The following is an 18,419-nucleotide window of genomic DNA, read 5'->3' on the forward strand; positions in this document are numbered from 1 at the left end:
GAAATGTTTAAAACCACACCAAAGTGATGTAACAGATCCTAGAATGAGCCGTAATACAGTATAAGGATACACAAAGTAAACTTTATTGAAGATGGAGAATTATAGGCGAAAAGAGTACAATTGGTCGCAAAACTGTGTGCCACTGTTTTTCGGTGCCGTGTAAAAAAAATGTTAATACATATATATTATAATACACATATATATTATATTATAGAATTGGATTTTTTACTCCCCTATACTAATTATTGCCTGCGTACAATTCGATACAAATTGATATGTAACAACTACTGTAATAAGTAATTGTTAAGTCAGAAGCCAGAAATAGTACCACGGTTTTGGACAGCACTTATTGGTCCTGCCTCAGTGGCGAGTGAGTGATGGTAGAAAAAAGCCAGATAGTATCAAATGAGAAGTCATGCAATCGTAAGAATATAGTCATAGTGGTCTAGGTGTGTTAAAAAAAAAAATAAATAAATAAATAAATAAATAAATACATACATAAATCAAAGAAAATCAGAGAACACTGTATTTACCTTTCTTTGATTTATGTATATAATTTAACAGTGTTAATGGCTATCTTATTTATATCTTGATTTATATTTCAGTGTATGCAATTAAATGTATAACAGACGTTCTTCATAACACATTGACTCACAAATTAACAATTAAGAGACAACCATTTTTTTTTTATTGAATATTGAAATGCAGTAGTACAATCAATTATAGAAGTCTTATGTGAAGCCTTGTCAAGTTCACTTGACAAGATATATAATATAAACAAAATTTTTATAAAAAAAAGTTATTACACTACTAACAATAATGTAAGCAAGGGAAAATATCCCAACCACATTTTTTGTATACATTATAGATTGATTTATAGATGGGGTTTTTCCCTTGTCCATGGATACAGAAGTCTGTCAATTGTGAGAATATGATATCAACAGTGATGTGGCAGGGCTGATAATCTATTTATAATTTATATCATAGTGTACCTAAGAGTTTAAATTGATGTTGATTTTTTATAGCGCATAATACATTGACTTTATACGCTTCAATAAACGTCTAATACTAACAGACATAATAGGTGACCCAGAACAAGTAGTAGTAATATGATGTTCAGTTGGTACAATATACAGTACGATCAGGAAATAATATAAGGATTTTCAATGTTGTGGTTTAAAACCAACAACAAAGTAATATGCAATGTTGTGGACTTAAAACCAACAACAAAGTAATATGGAAAAGGCAGTTTGTTAATAACTGTATGTACTGTTCAAATTCTTTGCACTATATGCATTTTAGGATTTGAAGTTCAAAAATATTTTTTGTGAGCCTGCAGAGGTAGCCTAGAGTCCTACGGTTCGATTATTACAAGAGTCAGATCAATGATTTTCATAGTGCCTAAATCTATCTGATATAAGTTTAACACTTCAATATTTGGGGCAGTATCTTTTGGAGAAACAGAGAACCCCCGAGAAAACCATTCTGACAATGTCGTCATGTTCAATTTCCAAGCAATTTTGAGTATTTTACTAGCTTTTTAACCAAGATTATTCAGTTTAGTTCAATTTTTATTCCAGTGTGAGCTATCAAGGACAATTATCTGCCCAAAAACATCTGATGATAAACCTTACTGTAGAAACACTCCAACAGATCCATGCATTTTCCTATACCAAGCTTAATAATACAATATGTCCGTATACAATGTTGTACCAACTAAAGGTCATGTGAATCAAGTTACCAATTGTATCTATTGAGTAGATAAATGAAAATATTAGATGACAAAAGGGGAAAAGTGTGCAGTAAAAATTCCTGTATTATTATTAACAGAAAAAAATGTCACAATGCAATGTATAAAGTCCGGTTGAACTGAGCAATTGTAATCCAGTTTATCGATTGGTGTTGTTCATTCCCAAGACATTTCTTCCCTGTGAAATGAAAAAGAGGGAATCTGTCTGCTTACCATGTTCTACATAGTTTACAACATAAAAAAATTCTTTCCATGATCCACATCAGGGATTTTAGAGCCTGACTGAAGCTCTATGCAACCCCTTTGTGTGGACCCCTCCTTTGGACTTGTTGGACCCCCAGTTGGCTAACTTGTCAAGCCACCGCCGGCATTCATTACGTAGAAATTTCCATTTTTGGACAATCATGGACCCCATGTCATGACTAAAAATATTAACTTGCTCATCCAACAAGTTCTGAATATTGTGGTCGAAGAGTACACATTTCACTATTGAAACCTGCACAAATCCCTGCCCAGTGGTGGCTCCAGAAATTTGTCAATGAGGGGTACAAAATGTTTGACAACGAATCCGTTGCAAGAGGCCGACTAGAGCATTGATCAGGGTCTTGAAATAAAAAGTCCTGGTAGGGTTCATGGAGAGAGTTTTTATGGCTTAATAGGACCCAAAATTGTGCTTTTAGACCACAATATTAGGACTTGACAATGAAATGAACATTTTGGATAGGCAAATTAATATTTCTGGTCCAACAATCTTGTTGCATCAGACAGCAGGGGACCAGAGGGGGATGAGGGAAAAAAACTACCCTCCCTGCTCCCCACTAGCACCACCACTTCCCCTACCCCAAATTGGCACCCCAATGACTGCACAAGACTTAAGTTACACACTGATATTATAGTGAAAGAAGAGAAATATTTCTCACAAAGATAAAATCAATGTATTGTAATAAAAAGGACCCTGGAACACAATATTAGTTTGGACACTCAAAGCACAACAAGGAAATACGTTTCAATACTTTCCATAGGATGCCTCACTTTTGATAACAATATCATAAGACATTAGAACATTATATTAATGAGTTTAATTCTAGTATTTTTTTGTTCAAGAATATTCATACAAAAGATGCCCTACATTTGATAAAAGTATCATGACAATAAACTATATATAATAACTTACAATGGGATAAAGGTTTATTTTAAGGTTGTTTTGTCCAAGATAAGTGATGATGTCTAATGTATGATATACTGTATACATTGATAGTTCAAAGTGCATAATGGTCAGGATGCTGTAGGTGGCACTGGACCCCATGACTTGTCGAGAGCCAGGAACCAAGTGGTGATCTGAAGAAATTCCACCATAAACTACAGCCTTTTAAGATATATATTTGTCTAATTAAATTAAATATAAAATCTGAACATTTTCAATTGTCACTTTATAAATCCCTTTTACTTTTTATTATTATATAACGATCATAATTTTAGTAATTTACATAAAAAATGAGCATAAGTAGTTGTCCAAAATGAATGATTTTTTCCCCTTTTTTTACCCTATTTGGTCCGGGCCCTGGGCAATTTCCCCATTTGTCCCCTCCTCTTGATGAATCTGAGATGGCACTGAAAGGTGTGCAAATGAGTGGCACTTGCCTACTAGGTCCTACAAAGTATCACAGTAGTAAGCTACATCATACTGTAGTTACAGTAGTTCGTATGAAATTCAACATCAAAAGAGCTGAAGGGTTTTTTTTTTGTTTTTTTTTTGGAACAAGGATATACCAATATATGAATCAAAAGTACATAGGGGAATATAAGAGTTTATGCTCATGTTATGGTGATTTAATTCATAAAATGACTTTCAAAAGTTAACATAACTGATACTTCAACAATCACAATTCAGAAAAAGCTAATAATCTTATCTCAGATAGAAGTTCAATGAAGTATGAACTACCCGTACTTTACCAAATAAAATCCAAATAGGGAGATCTGTTTTAATAGGCTTTTTAAATACATTTGTTTGCATTTTTTTGCGAGTCATGGTGATATCCATAAAAAAAAATCTGAATAGATTTATTTAAATGCAACAATTAACTTTTGATAAGTCACAGAAAAAAATATAAATTATTTTTCAATGATTTACGATTTTCCATGAACTTATTATATAAACTTGCACAATTCAACCACATCCTTCCTAGAATAATGTAATGCTTTACTTAAATTTTATGATGATCCATTCATTAGTTTCTGCATAATCTTGCTAACAGATAAACAAACAAATGGTTGTGAATACATACCACAGTGAACGCTGCTAATGTTAAATCACCAAAACCAGTTGCTATTGCTTCAAGCTGGAAAGAAAAAAAACACATGCCACAACTTACACACGGTATCCCAATCAGTGGAGTGGTTCTAGGAGGGGGCATTGAACCCTGTCTTGGAACCCTGGGGCGGGATTTATCAAACTAGAAATCAGCTTAAGTTTGTCTTAAGTCAATTTATTTGCTTCAGTCAGATTTATCAATATTGCTTTAGCTTAAAAATTGCTTAAAATTAAAAAGTCGATTGTACGCATACACCATCTAAGATGATTTTTAAGCTAAGATTTTGCTAAGATGGTTTGATAAATCAGCTCAGGATATTTGCTTACAGTAGGACATCTTAAACTTTTTTGACTTAAGACATTTTCTAAGCTGAAATTGATAAATCCCAGACCAGGACCCCATAGGGGAAGAAGCCTATCACCTCTTTGGGGATCACAGTCTAGTTTGAGTACAATTTTCGGAAATCTAAGGTGTTTATACATAAATTTGCTCACTTCAGCCCAAATCATGGTAGAGCTGATATTGGTGTAGATCCCCCTTTTGGTGGCCCTAGTCGCATAATCTATGGTGTCAGGCAGTAAACAAGGAGACAACCATCTTCTCTTTTCCAAAGAATTTATTGACAGTTTTATGCTCTGTTCTACTTCAATTTTGTTTTAAATTGCAATAAAGAATAAAGAAAGAATAAAAGAGTGTACTGCATTTTTTTAACAAGCACATGGGCCATATTTCACACAGGACCGATGCCTTAAGTGTTTAATGCAAAAGATGGTGTGCTACAGACTGAATTAATCGCTAAAGATGACATCATTTCGATTTCGTATAGTGTGTATAAAAACAAACATTGTCGAAAGACCTATGCTTATGCATTGAGCAGAGTTGAAAGTGGTGTATATTAAATCGTCTAAAATAACAATGTATACATTTTTAATGATTCATAGACACAAGATTAAGGTTGATTTGATTTACATTTTCATTCAGACTAAAATATGAAGAGTTTTGAGAGCCTACTAGGGGGCCTAGGCCGGTTGATTGGACTTGGTCTACTGTGCAACTCGCCACCTCCAGCGCTAAGAAGATCGTTGTTGATTTAGAGGTACACACTCAGCTTAAATACTACACCCATTCATTTTGTTGCAATTTCTGTATGAAATATGTAAACTATTCGACAAACTTAAATTGCTGAATTGTAGAATAGATGTTTCTTTTGACTACGATGGCCAGTGAGTCAAAAGAACTTTGCATGGCTCTCTAGTTAGGGCTAGACCGTGTTCATGCAAAAAGGCTATGCTCACTGTGTACAATTAACATCTTGACGAGATTTGATTGACAGATAAACCGACAAATCAGCGAGCGTCATTTAGTCATGTGATGAAAAACTTTTTCTCAGACATTTTAATTTCCTTAGACAGCTGGTTTAAACGCGAAACATACGTGAGCTTAGGCCTAGATGTCTATGCTTGGTTATAGATTTACCAATCAGTGCGCATCAGTGACTTGGCCTTTGCCGACAACAAGGTTGACTGAATGCGGTTTTTCCCTCTTCCTTTGGGAGCGAAATACAGAGGCTTTTATAGCAATTTCCCCGCCATGTTCCATGAAATAGATTAAGACTATGAATATATGATTCATTTGCATACCGCTTACCTTGAATTGTCTTTATTAAAGAAGGTTGATAGCAAAGAAAATCTTCGCCAACTCGGTAAGTCTAGCCACCATTGTCTAAGGTTTTTGTGACATTGTGGGCGGGGCTTCGCGTCCTTGTCAATGTAAAAATTTTCAAGCTTTCCATCTGTTTCTTTCACTCCATTCAAAATTTTTGACAATATTAGACTATTCAATTTCATGTCCTACTAAAAATGGGGGCATAACCAAGAGGTGCATCGGTCCATCAGCGATTGAAGGAAAGGCCAATATGCCACTGACCCTTTTTACTTACATCTGCAGAATTGTCACCAGCATAATACCATATGTCATCCATGAGCTTCGACAGGTTTTTAAAGTGTTCTATTGTGTTACTTGGTACCGCAGTAAGTGCCATAGCTTGAGGCCAATGCTTTACATAAGGGATGATCATACGCAGTCGCATTTCAATAGCATCCCGTATAATCTGTGATACTTTCCTATTCCTGAAAAAGAAAACAAAATCTTACTGCAAATTTACAATACAAGATCAGCTTTAAGCTCGGTTTCCGTAGAATCACTCACCCTATCAGTGACAGTGCACGGACATATTTTGGAAAGGTTGAGCCTGGTTCAAATTTGCTGATTGTGTTGTAGATGAATCAGGGTGCATTGCTAGCTGCCCTGAAAATTGGGAAGGCACCCAATTTGTCTGCAACGCAATCGGCAAAGTTAAACCAGGTTCAACCTTCCTGGCAACCGTAGGCGACTGTCGCTGATTGGGTGAGTGATTCTATGGAAACTGAGCTTTGCCTAAAAGAGAATTGCATTGAAATTTTTGTGAGTCTGTAATTTTCTTAATGTGATTTTGTTCTAATACCAGTAGTCTCTAATTCAATTTCTTACTGCTATTGACTTTTGTTTTGTGAAATATAAATTTTAAGTGAATTTCAAGAAAAAAGCTCTGACTAAATCTCTACAGATGTCAAGAATAATTCTATTTGTTGCTTTAAAGTAAAAAAATAAAAATTTCCTTTAGCAAAAACTATTTAAGTTTTTTACCAAGAGAGTGAACAAAACAAACAGAATTTAGCATGTAAATTTGCAAACGTACGGTAAATCAGGGTTTTCTTCCGTCTCTTTTGCATCTTTAGCGAGTCGTTCAGCTAAACTCTTGTTGCATTGAGCCACGAAATAGTGCACCAAATCACCCCCAGCTCTTTCAAACATACCATGTGCCACTCCAGGGTAGCCAACAGCCTTGGCGCCTTCTGCAAGGGCCTCAATGGACCAGCCGTGTGTTTCTACGAAATTCAGTGATTCTACAAGAATGTGCGCTTTAATATCATCTTCTGTGATTGTTTCTTCTTCAGCACTATCATGATTGCTAGAATCTGTTTCTGTATCGGTATTGTTTGGAGAACTGAAATTTTAAAAATTCAGCATTTGCACAATCATGATTATTCGGTGAAATTAGATCTAATATGTTTACATGAAATTATAAACAATGAAATAAATAATGTGCAAGGTACAGCTACTTTTTGAATTACTTATTCACATTTAACTTTTTATTATTGCTATTGTTTGTCATTATTCTAAATTTTGATTAGAAATTTTGACTGGACCCCTGGGAACTCATGCCAGCCAAAGACCAGCCATAAGTACAGTACACTAAAGCCGAACATTTAGTACTTTATGTTAGTATAAACAAATCGTTTCAATTATATTAAATTCATAGTATTGTGTGAATTTTGTTAATACTGGATCTCAACTTACCTTGTCTTTTCATTGTGACAATATCTGACGCTTATTAGCCGACACAGGCCTTGGCCTACTTTGTTGAAATTGCCTACAAGACCAAGCAATATAATTAATAGATGAACATGAACACCTATGTTGTGTTTCTTTATGTTCAAATATAACTGTAACTAAAACTGCTTGAAAAATCCCTTTGCAAGTATTACACCTATAAATCCTACTGCACATTTTGGAAAACAAAAGCCAATTTCTACATATATTACATTAGATTTATGGCAAAAATTATCAAACACAAAATTTTTTTTAAAAAAGTCATTCAAAAGCCTCCGCACACAACAGCTACAGTAGGTGCTTATGCCAATGCCAGGAAGGATTTGACACAAACAGATCAGGTTTCCCGTGTATGGTAGGCTTAATTTTTAATTCAGTATTAGGGGCCTAAGCCTACACTAGGTAGTTTTCGCTGCACGACGTTAACCTTAACTTTAACATTAGTACCCAACATGCAGCGCGATAGCTTCGCCCCTTTTGTAAACAAATCAAAATATGCATGCGCAAACCTGTAACTTACGTACGTTGAGCACATAAAATCCTGAAATTAACATACTCTGCAACGCAAGATAAATAAATTATGACGTCATCCGTTAATGTTAGGGTTAAAGTTGTGCGGCAAAAACTACCTACTTATAGTAATACTAATAGTGGGTTGGATACGGTATTTATTAATTCTTCTTAGATTTTAAAAAACTGCAATATTCTGCACAAAAACAGTTATTATAAATTTTCAGTTAGGCATAGCCTATAGAAAGATCTACACCTGACTTCGTCACATATACTAGGCACAGGCCTAGCTAGGCATTATATAAGGCTGGATAGGGCAAGAGGACCTTGGTTTGAATGAAGGCTGTTGCCTAGCCAGCCAGCTAGGCAGCCAGGCCCTAGCCTATTCTGTCCTAGGACCTAGCCCCGAGGCCTAGCCTAGTCTGCAAAAACTTGATTCAAGAACCACTTTTGCAATCGTACCGGACAGCGTTGTTTTCACTATTATTTGTCTAGGCCTAGCTAAATTTAACACAACCGGTCTCAATCGTGTAAGATTTTTCAGCATTTTGTGACTTTCAAGCTAGTCCTAGCTGATCAACAACAATAAACCAGCTTCTTGTTTACATCCACTGGTCAATGTTACATAACGCGCGTGTATTTACTGTACTGAAAATGATTAAGAATCGTTCCAGGCCACTGGAAATTCTTATTGACTCATCCGATTTGAATCATCCCTCTTTGAAGGCTGTTTATCCTATACCAAGTGTGTCATTTTTCAAGAAATTCTAGTAAAAAGATATATATCATTCATTTAAACAAATTACAATATTATTATAATTTGAAATATGAAAAACATGGATGCACTTTGAACATGCCTGTTTGTATGTTTATATTAATAAATTTGTAATTTTAATTAAGACCCCTATAGAATAGTGGACCATTCCTGTTCCTAGTTCGCGAAAAGCGTAAGCCGCCGCCTACTGCTGCTGCTTGGCTGGTTCAGTGATGTGAAGAATACTTTTTGAGGACTGTATTATTTACCGTGGTGCTGGTTTCGACAAGATCACTTCCGTGTTTTTATGATTTACACTTGGTGTCTAATAATTTCCTCCATCGACTCACATTTAATGTTGTTTTGTTTCCATAGTAGTCCAACGTGCTCTGACTTCAAAGATGGGAAGTTCAGACGAGTCAATGGGTAAGATTTTAAGTTTTGTGTTAGGCTAACCAAGTTGTTTGTATCATTATCAAGAGTTGATTGATTGAGAGAGAGAGAGGGGCTGGGCAGGTAGGGAACCTCTCAAGATTGGGAGGCTACAGTATCTAACTAACCTGTCTTTCCACTCGATGGGTCATCATATTAAAGCAGGGAGGTGCTCGAAAGTTAAAGTAAACTATGTATGCTGTACGACATTACACAATGAATGAGTTATCCAATTACAGTACAGACAAACATGATTTATGGCTAAAGGAGTTCTCCATGTCTTTTTGGAGATCTCCATGTCTTTTTGGAGATCTTATCTACCTGATGTACAGGTATTTCATGTTTCCCACTTGTCGTGTACTGTAAATTTCCTATTTACTGTGAAAAAATGATATTTAATTAATACTATTCTAAAGTAATTAGAAAAGGAGGTAGGCCTATAAAATATATGTTTTTTTTTAAATAATCGCATTTCTCCCCATCAATTTAGATTTTTAAAAATGCAAACGTTGTGTTCGTGAATCTCATGATTCTATATGTGGCCGTATAATGAAGCTGGTATTGTTAAGTAGGTCTATTGGATTCATAAATGTTTTATATTGTGTTTAATGCCAGATATAATTATTCTATTGGGAAATTTAATTTAAGTTGGTTCACTTTTGGTATTTTACAATAGTACAATTAAATCTCGTGATACAAATTATTTACAGTGACAAAAATTACCAATAATACTAAATATATCAGGGGTGGGCATACCAGAGATTCCAAATGTCCCACAGGTCGTGGGAGTCACCTGGATAGCGAGAAAGAAAATACCCCATCTTCGACAAATTCATAATATTTGCATGTTTATAATTTAAACTTTATTATCAATAACAGTAATCAGTGCCGATGGGTCACCATGTGCAAAATACAAATTAGTTGTACAGTATTAAAGGTCATTTAACCAGATCTCCTGGAAGTCACTTCCTTCAACTTACTGTTAAAATAGGTCAGAGGGCCAAACTAAGGCCTGAAACCAAATTTATGGTCAAAATTTGACATTTCAATGTGATGATAGCATTTTTGCACAAGTAATTATTATTATTCGTTTTCAGAGATTGTGCGGGAAGTTCTAAAAGACAAATTCCAACATGGGTTGGTAAAGTCAATTAAATCCGAAAACAAACAAGGAAAAATTGAAAATGGAAAGCTGGTAAGTAGCTTTTTATTTTACAGAATACAATTATTTCATTTTTGATTGTAATACAAAGATATTTCTCCATAAGGTCGGATTCTTGACTGATTCAGTTTCATTGAATTTTGTATTTAAAAACAAACAAATATTAAATACCCCTACAGAAGCTACACACTTCACCGGTAACGTGACAAGGCACGTGTAACGGTTTGTCTTCAGTGACGTCCTGCTCAGAATGCTAGCGATATCGTAAGACGGATTCACATTGTCAGTCGTTCACACACCGTGAATATGTGGATTTATTGGCTGACGGAGTACAGTGTGTGTCCAGCTTTACTAAATATTGGAAACTGCCTTTTCAGAGAGTAGAACTATTAGTTTAATTTATTGTTCAGATTGTTTGGTTTGCTAATTTATCATTAAATTGAGAGTATGTAATATGTAAATATTTGAAAGCAACTATAAATAACCCATTTTATACTACTTTAAGGTATGCCAATTTACAAATAGTAGATATATACAGTACTAGACTGTTTCATTTATTGTTATTTTATTGTGATTGGTATTATTACGAATACTACAGTATACAGTTCTCACTTTGGTTTACTATTTCATTAAAATTGAAAGTTTCATATTTGTTTGTGATTTTTAGTTTAACTCCACATTGTATTGTACGGCCATGTTTAAAGGTGTCTGTTTAGGCAAGACTTTTTTGAATGGCGAAATGGCAATTTTAATAAAAATACAATTTTATTTTTGGCTGGTTAACGTACACTGTGCTACAAAAAAAAAATGGAAATTTCCTTAAAAAAATAAAATTTTATATTTACAGTATTTTTAACACCGTCTACTTTCCTGAAATCTCCAAAAATAAGTATGCAGTTTCTTCCTTAATTATATAAATTTAAAGCATTTATCAATTTCCTACTACACTGTTAAATTCATTAATAAAATTGTATTTTTATATACTCCTCTGCCTCAAGATGGTTTTGGCAAAATCATTTTGCTAAATGAGAAAAAAAAAATTTTTTTTTCTACCCTCTGACAAGTAGAAAAAGATAAGTTTGTGAAACAAGGTATAAAAAAAATCTCGCCTAATAATAGTTTTAAAAATTCTCAAGTGTCTTCTGATAATTTGTTCTGCTCTTGTAGAAGAGGAATTACAATACAGCTTCCTATTACAAACACACACACAAGTGTGTCAGATTTTTGTTTCATCAATACAAAATGTAATTCCTTATACCTTTTATTCTTGGTCAATCAACCCACAATTATGTACGTAATCAGGCATTTAAATTGACTTACACATCCGTCAGTTAGTTTAGAATTCAATCAATTTTCTAAGTGAAGTTGTAAGTGTATCCTGGTTACTCCTGGCAGACCAATGACTGTTTTTGTTTCTTTTAATATTATTTAGCAGGATCAATATAAAGGTCTCTGGCGCTGGTCTCTACTTAATCATTTATGTTCATATATCATTAACACTTGGTTTTTGTATGGAATCCAATCTAGACCTTCCAAAATCCCTATTTCAAAATTAGGCTTTCATTCTTAAATATACACTTACATTATAGGAAGTAAAGATAACCATACTAGATTTTGTCTTTTCGACTAAAAACAGTGATTTTTTTTTAATGATATACCATACTACTAGTAAATATATATTGTTTTAGAGTAAGCACCATTCTAGAATAACAATAACGTTAACTGCCATCCGATGTGATTTCTTTGACCATGCTTTGACTAAGCACTGTACTCTCTCAAGTGAGTTACTGCATTTTAGAGTACTTAATAAGTGCCTCAGTGCTTAATCAAGAGCACACACCCAATATGCTTTGATGTTTTATATCAATGGAATACTGCAGTATTAATATCCAGTTTCTCATGAATTAAATAACATTAATATTGGAACAACATCAATTTAATTCATTGAACATTTATTTTTGTAAGTTGGAAGCCTGTGTACAATGCAAGGTAGCATTTTAACATTTTTATATTACATAAATTTGTAATGTGCTACTTTCGACAAAGTATCCCCTTAAAGCCTTTAAAATTATAATAAAAGTGCTGCAGTGCCTAAAATGAAACATATACTGTATTGTCCAACTATCAGGTGACTGTGTCTGTTGGTTCGGATCCCCGAATGTTAGACACAACAGTTTTAAAACCATTGCCTCTTTTAACAATTTATTGCTGTGCCTACCGATGTTTTTTTTTTTCATGCTTGAATATGTCTGAAATACACTAGTACAGTGGTGGGTGTTCCTCAGGTTCAACTAATAATGTACTAGTGGGCTAAGCTTTGTTGAGCTTGTATTGTCCCCATGAGTCATAGAGTATTGGTACAAGGTGATCTGGTGACTTGAAATCAAAATAATGACTCCACCGATTGTACTAACAAACTCAGTGTAATTTGAATTGATTTCAAAAATACAATATAATAGCTGTTTTCTATTTGTGTTAAATACTTGTGGTAGGGGATTTCATGGTTATGGTTTTCTATTTTGTCTGGTGTTAATAATGGATAGAGTCAAACTTTCAGGATTTTAATTTATTAGTGATGAAATTACCGGTAGTTTTGGCAATCAAACAAGCACTTTTTGTAACGTGAACAGTGCTTAAAAATATACTAAAATTTATTACTTATTTATAATTTATATTTCCTATACTTGTACTTCAGAGTTTCTGTTTGTATGTTTATTAAATAAAATAAATATAATAATAATAATATGATTTGATTCAATATCAAATTCGTATTCTAATAATGTAATTTCTTTTACTGTATTCATTACTTTATTCTTTACATAGAATTTGTTTTTAATTTCCAATATTTTCCTACACTCATACCATTGTTAAGGTATTCCAAAATACTCCCTTATCTTAAAAAAAGAATATTTGTTGATTATAACACCTTGACTGAAACAAAATATATGATTCTTTATTCCATAAGGCAAAAATCTAATACGAAAATTAACAGCATGCGTGCTTTATATGCAATTATAATTCAAATTGTCCTCTGTCTATGGCAAGGGTCTTTGTTACCTTAGTAACCTTCTCTGTTTCCATATTTGGCAATATTCTATGATGCATTAGAATGATTTGCATGATGGTTATGGTTCATTTAACACCAGCAGATTTAAAATGCATTTACTTTCAGTAGTCTACACATCAATGACCACTTTACTGATGGTACTATATTCTGGACTTATGGCTGAATGAAATATATCAGCGCAAATTGCACTTGAACCTCCCTATCCCCATACTCCTGGATAGGGAGGAGCAATGCAGATAAAGTGCCTTGCTCAAGGACACAAGTGAAATACACATCGATGGATTGAAAACCCCCAACTTCGAGGTTAAGAAACCAAACCATTCCCACTGTGCCAAACTGCTACCACACAGTGCTAACTGATCATATAATCTTTGTCATGGTGATTGTGATCTTTGCGCATCATTTTCATCATCGTTATATTCATCATTAGATCATCATCGTTCTCAGTACAATATAGTTTGGTATTGTTGTTTTAATAGCCAACTAGTGTCTTTGTAATTTTTGCAATCTGACAGTATTAAAAAATACCTCATAAAGATATTTGATACAAAAAGAAATTAAAAAAATTGTGAAGGTTTTAAAACCTTCATTAACTGGCTTGTCTACTAAATATTAGAGTAGGCCTTGTCTGTACTGTATGCTGAATACAGTAATATGTTTCATCCCTGTCGCTCGGTAACTGATGACCCAGACAGACTTCCTGTAAATCATTGCTTTTTGATCTGCATAGTTCTTAAATTTTTAAATTTGTAGAATAAATACATAAAATTTGCTGCTTCAGTATACAAGTTTTGTAAGGATAAAGATGAATTTTTCTATTCAGTTAAATGGAAGAGGAACCCTTCTGGAAATTGCATTGACTTAGAGGATTCTCTTCTAACGGTTGTTTTTGTTTTAATTATTTGTTTGTGTTGTATTTATTATTATTAGAGATATTTGATAAATAAGTTCAAAATCAAGTAAAACTCGGATTGTGTTGTTAGAGAGGGGTGTGGGGGGGGGAGGGGAGGCATGGTTTGCAAAAGTCCTAACAGTACTCTGCAAATTTGTCTGAACTTGGAATTTCTGCTGTTGCTAAGATACTAACAAGACATGACACAGCTATTTAAGTAATGTACATGTTACTTCAGAGACCTCAAGTTTGCATTTTTCATTGAGAAATTTCAATATAGCATTGATACTCTGCATAATATTTGGTAGAACACAATAAACTGTAGTTTTAAGACAGTAAGTTGACAGGAATGTCAAGCTGGAAATTCTCCAACAGGTGGCGTTGGGTGTGAGTACTTGACATGAACAGACCAATGAAATTTGAGAATTCCGAAATTTGAACCTTTGATCAGCTAATTTTGTTACCTACTTTTCAGCAGTAGAACCTATAAATGTACTATTTCAGTAAATACAAGGATAGAGTTGATAGCCTTACCATAAATGTACAATATAATTGTTGCAGTAAATTCTACCACAGATTATTTGTATATAGGATCAGGGGTATTATTACTGTACAAAGTTTAAATACCTTGTCATTGTCAAAGGCAACTCACTGTAAATGTTTTGAGTATTGTAATTGGTTTTGTAAATGTTTATTTTAAATAACAATAATTGAAGTAAATTTAGTGAATACTGTAGAGTCAAACTATTTAGGATTATTGACTTAAAATACATTATTTATAATAAATTAAATAAACATTTAGCAGGTAGGATTCATTGTCTATTGTTGAATCATTTCACCTTTGACATTAAGAAATCAGCATATGTTATACAGTAAATAATTCTATTTGAATCCTTTGTATGTGTCATCCTGGATTTACTAGGTGTAGAAGGTTAAATGTTATTTATAGATTGCTCAGCACTTGTTGTATTTTCATTCAAATTTAATACTGCAAACATTACTACAGACACAAATGAAGTTTGTGCAAGTCGCAACCGCATTTTACACATAACGTAAAGTACATCTTTTAAATCGTTTTTGAAACAATCCCTTCTATTTGATATTTTATTTGATATATAATATATTAGAACGAGGTAATGTGTTGAGCAGTAATTTACTCATAATAGTAATAAGCAAGTTACACTGATGAGTAGGCCAACTATTCTCTTTCATGATCCAAAAATGTAGAATTATCTGCCTGACCTTTTGATTAATGGTTCTAGATTACTATGTTGTGAAAACAATAATTTTATACTTGTTATAGCTATTTATATCATGGTTAAGTAATTGAAAAATTTGGTTTACAGAATACAGTATATAAATCTTTAATGGCTATTTAATGAGCTATTGTTTTTGTAGTATTGTACCTATATAATAGATACTACGTTATAATATATTTTATAATTTTTGTTTTTGTTATATTTTCATTCATTGTTGTTGCAATGTTACAGTATATTGTTATTTTATATTATTTTTATTACAAATTTTTTTTCATTTTTTTCATTTTTTAATACAATACAATTTGGCCAATTAGCGCATCCGCCGCCACAAAAAAAAGTTTTTCTTTATTTTGTTACGTCCTCCGCTGCTTTGAAATCTCCAAAATATAATGTATGTATATTTATTCCTGATTATAATGACTTTAAAGCATGTAAGCATCCCATTACTCGCTGTTTACATTCACCAATAACATTTTATTTTTATTTTCTCCTCCGTCTGGATGTTTTTGGCAAGACGGAGGAGAATAAGAAAACAAAATTTTTAGTATATTTTTTTTTCCAGCCTCTTTAACGATCTTTGAAAAAATAGGTTTGCGAAACAAGGTATAAAAATGTCTGGCCAAATGCAGGCTCCTCACAAGTACCGCTTTAGCATTTAAAGTAGGAGCCTCAGAAATAAGTATTGTATTTATTATTGTTTTATTTTTATTTTTTTTTGTTGATAATTGTTATTTGGAAATAACCATTTACTAATCTGATACTTTATTTTAATGAACAATGTTTCTTCTTTTGTCCATAGGCCTTGTCAGCCTACCGTGCTTTCGTCATATTGGCTACAAAATCTACAAAGCATGTAAGTGTGTACTTATTGTTTTTAAACCGTTAGATTATACCCAGAGTTATAACTGAGATGACATTTGACATAATTGTTCTTTTTGTTGACATTGACCATAATAATTAATGTTGACCGACCTTCAAAGTCCCATGACTAGATAATTTAATATATTTGGAATTCTTTGTTGAACCAGGGAATTGTCAAACTTATTTTACAATATCGATAGGTTAAGCATACAAACACATATAAAGTTGATTTCATTTATTAGTAGAGTAGCACAGCAGTTTCACATTATAGTATGATCACCATCATCAGTTTTATGTAAATGGACTGTTCCTGAAGATATATTTGTAATGACCATGGTACTGGTCGTTGGAGCTATTTAGTGTTGTCATTAAGAGTCATAGAGTGCTTTCTAATGTTTTACAATAGAATATGTTTTAGAGTGGAGTTAAAAAGCTTGGTGGTTAAGATGCTTGCCTTCCAATCCCAGGGTCCTGGGTTCAATTCCTGTCAGTGCTGCAGGATTTTTTCTCACAACCAAAAAAACTCCACTCCCTAAACCTCATATTGAGACTTAGGGCCCATTTATACAACACACCAATACACGGATTATTAGCGATGCGTGTTGTATAAACGCAATAGTGATTCCGTGTCATTGCAAACATCTGGAAAAAAGGCTACTTCAAATAATCCCCAAATTTGGTGGATTGGGATTCCTACTTGTGCCTGCAGGCAACATCAAGTGGTAATTAATCACTGACCAAGTCAAGGTCATCACCAAAAAGAATACAGGTTTTGTCATGGAAAACTTTTCTGCATAGTTAATTTAAGCAATATATTAATCATCAATTAAGATGTTCAAGTTAAATCTTGAAATTTTGTCAGGATTATAATTTTTGTTTGTAAATTGTAGCTCTATTGTGAACAAAAGGCAAATTAAGGTAGAGTTTTAATTTCCACTGTTCTAGTTGGAGACCGCCTACTGTAGTGTTTACAAAACAATGGGCTGGACGGAAAGTACATTTAAAGTGTGCACTTGGGGATAAAAACTAATTGTTCATTTGACCACACACCCCACAACGCAATGCTATTTGCTGTAATGTAACACGGTTTCAAAATTACAAGATCTCAATCTACCTATCTCGATCCCGGCTCAGTACCCAGATTGACCATGAATTGACCCTGGCATGACTGGGATTGACATTTCCTCGTCGGCTGTCGACCAATCACAGTCGATGACGCCGTTGCGTTTAGAAGTTCTTGAATAAAAAACCTACGGCAATCATCAGTTGTCATTTATAAATGCACTTATCAATCTGAAAACTACTGTAGCATCGCCATTACATCCGAGCCTAGACCTAGATCATCTAGATTTGTGCGCGGGGCCGGTATTTTTATTGTAGCGGCGCTCTAACTTCCTGTTTCGACTTTCCTAATTTGGAGGTCAATCCAACTAAATTCAGGTAAAGTGTGACCGACCCAGAATTTCGAGCCTGGCTTGAAATCTCACCCGTGGTGAGTCAAGCCAGGCTTGAGACTCTAGTGTGATCGTAGCCTTTGTAATAATAGTTTAAACGACCAATGTCACTCTTAATTGAGATTTCAACCTACTGTATACTGTAATCTTTATCCCACCACCAAGGTGAGCTATAATCAAATAACCAATGTCCAATGCTTAATAAACTTTAGGATGAAGACCAATGATTTTGACTTACAAATGATTTACTATACTTAATGAATTGAAAAAACATTTTACAAATAATCTTTTAACAGATAATTTATATGCAATTGAATTTGATAAAATCCCTATATATTATTTGCAAAGTGTCATCAATACATTTGCTTACATGGCAATAATTATTTGTTGGCCTATATCAAAGTACAAAATACATTCAATATATATAATTTTGTTTGCAAACATTCATTTTTAAAATCTTTTCCATAATATTAAATAATTTGCAAAGTGTCATCAATATATTTGCTTGCACTGCAGTTCATATTTGTTGGCCCA

At 33.5% G+C, this 18,419-nt stretch overlaps 2 protein-coding genes and 1 long non-coding RNA gene across 4 annotated transcripts in view; 1 reads left to right on the top strand and 2 right to left on the bottom strand.

Moving 5' to 3' along the window:
* Positions 1 to 665: 665 nt before the first annotated feature.
* On the bottom strand, positions 666 to 4,091 carry LOC117114953. The gene is made up of 2 exons (XR_004446466.1): positions 4,036 to 4,091; positions 666 to 1,928 (listed from the first exon to the last, which is right to left on the bottom strand). It is a non-coding gene; the product is annotated as an uncharacterized LOC117114953 (long non-coding RNA).
* A 1,862-nt stretch (positions 4,092 to 5,953) lies between these two features.
* LOC117114938 (ubiquinone biosynthesis protein COQ9-A, mitochondrial-like) lies at positions 5,954 to 8,665 on the bottom strand. The gene is made up of 4 exons (XM_033258567.1): positions 8,467 to 8,665; positions 7,462 to 7,534; positions 6,800 to 7,108; positions 5,954 to 6,191 (listed from the first exon to the last, which is right to left on the bottom strand). Exons 1-4 carry the CDS (start codon positions 8,549 to 8,551, stop codon positions 5,954 to 5,956), a joined length of 705 nt encoding a protein of 234 aa, XP_033114458.1. The 5' UTR covers positions 8,552 to 8,665.
* Positions 8,666 to 8,971: 306 nt separating this feature from the next.
* LOC117114936 (F-actin-uncapping protein LRRC16A-like) overlaps positions 8,972 to 18,419 on the top strand; it is a 64,038-nt gene continuing 54,590 nt past the window's right edge. Inside the window, exons 1-3 of one of the 2 annotated variants that reach the window (XM_033258564.1) lie at positions 8,972 to 9,184; positions 10,288 to 10,385; positions 16,370 to 16,423. In XM_033258564.1, the coding sequence (XP_033114455.1) occupies positions 9,160 to 9,184; positions 10,288 to 10,385; positions 16,370 to 16,423 (177 nt within the window). In that variant the 5' untranslated portion in view covers positions 8,972 to 9,159. The remainder of the gene's footprint in view (positions 9,185 to 10,287; positions 10,386 to 16,369; positions 16,424 to 18,419) is intronic. The other variant, XM_033258565.1, reaches the window with a different exon arrangement.

The sequence above is a fragment of the Anneissia japonica genome, unplaced genomic scaffold (assembly GCF_011630105.1).
Source record: "Anneissia japonica isolate Jap-2015-1 unplaced genomic scaffold, ASM1163010v1 scaffold288189_len579620_cov203, whole genome shotgun sequence".
In the NCBI taxonomy this organism is placed as follows: domain Eukaryota; kingdom Metazoa; phylum Echinodermata; class Crinoidea; order Comatulida; family Comatulidae; genus Anneissia; species Anneissia japonica.

Bases quoted from the DNA above. Each gene is read 5' to 3' on its own strand.
- LOC117114938 (XM_033258567.1), bottom strand. From the start codon at position 8,551: ATGCTGAAAAATCTTACACGATTGAGACCGGTTGTGTTAAATTTAGCT. The intron at 7,109-7,461 runs GTAAGTTGAGAT...TTAAAATTTCAG, and splicing joins TGTCACAATGAAAAGACAAG to TTCTCCAAACAATACCGATA. The intron at 6,192-6,799 runs GTACGTTTGCAA...TTTCTTTTTCAG, and splicing joins GAAGAAAACCCTGATTTACC to GAATAGGAAAGTATCACAGA.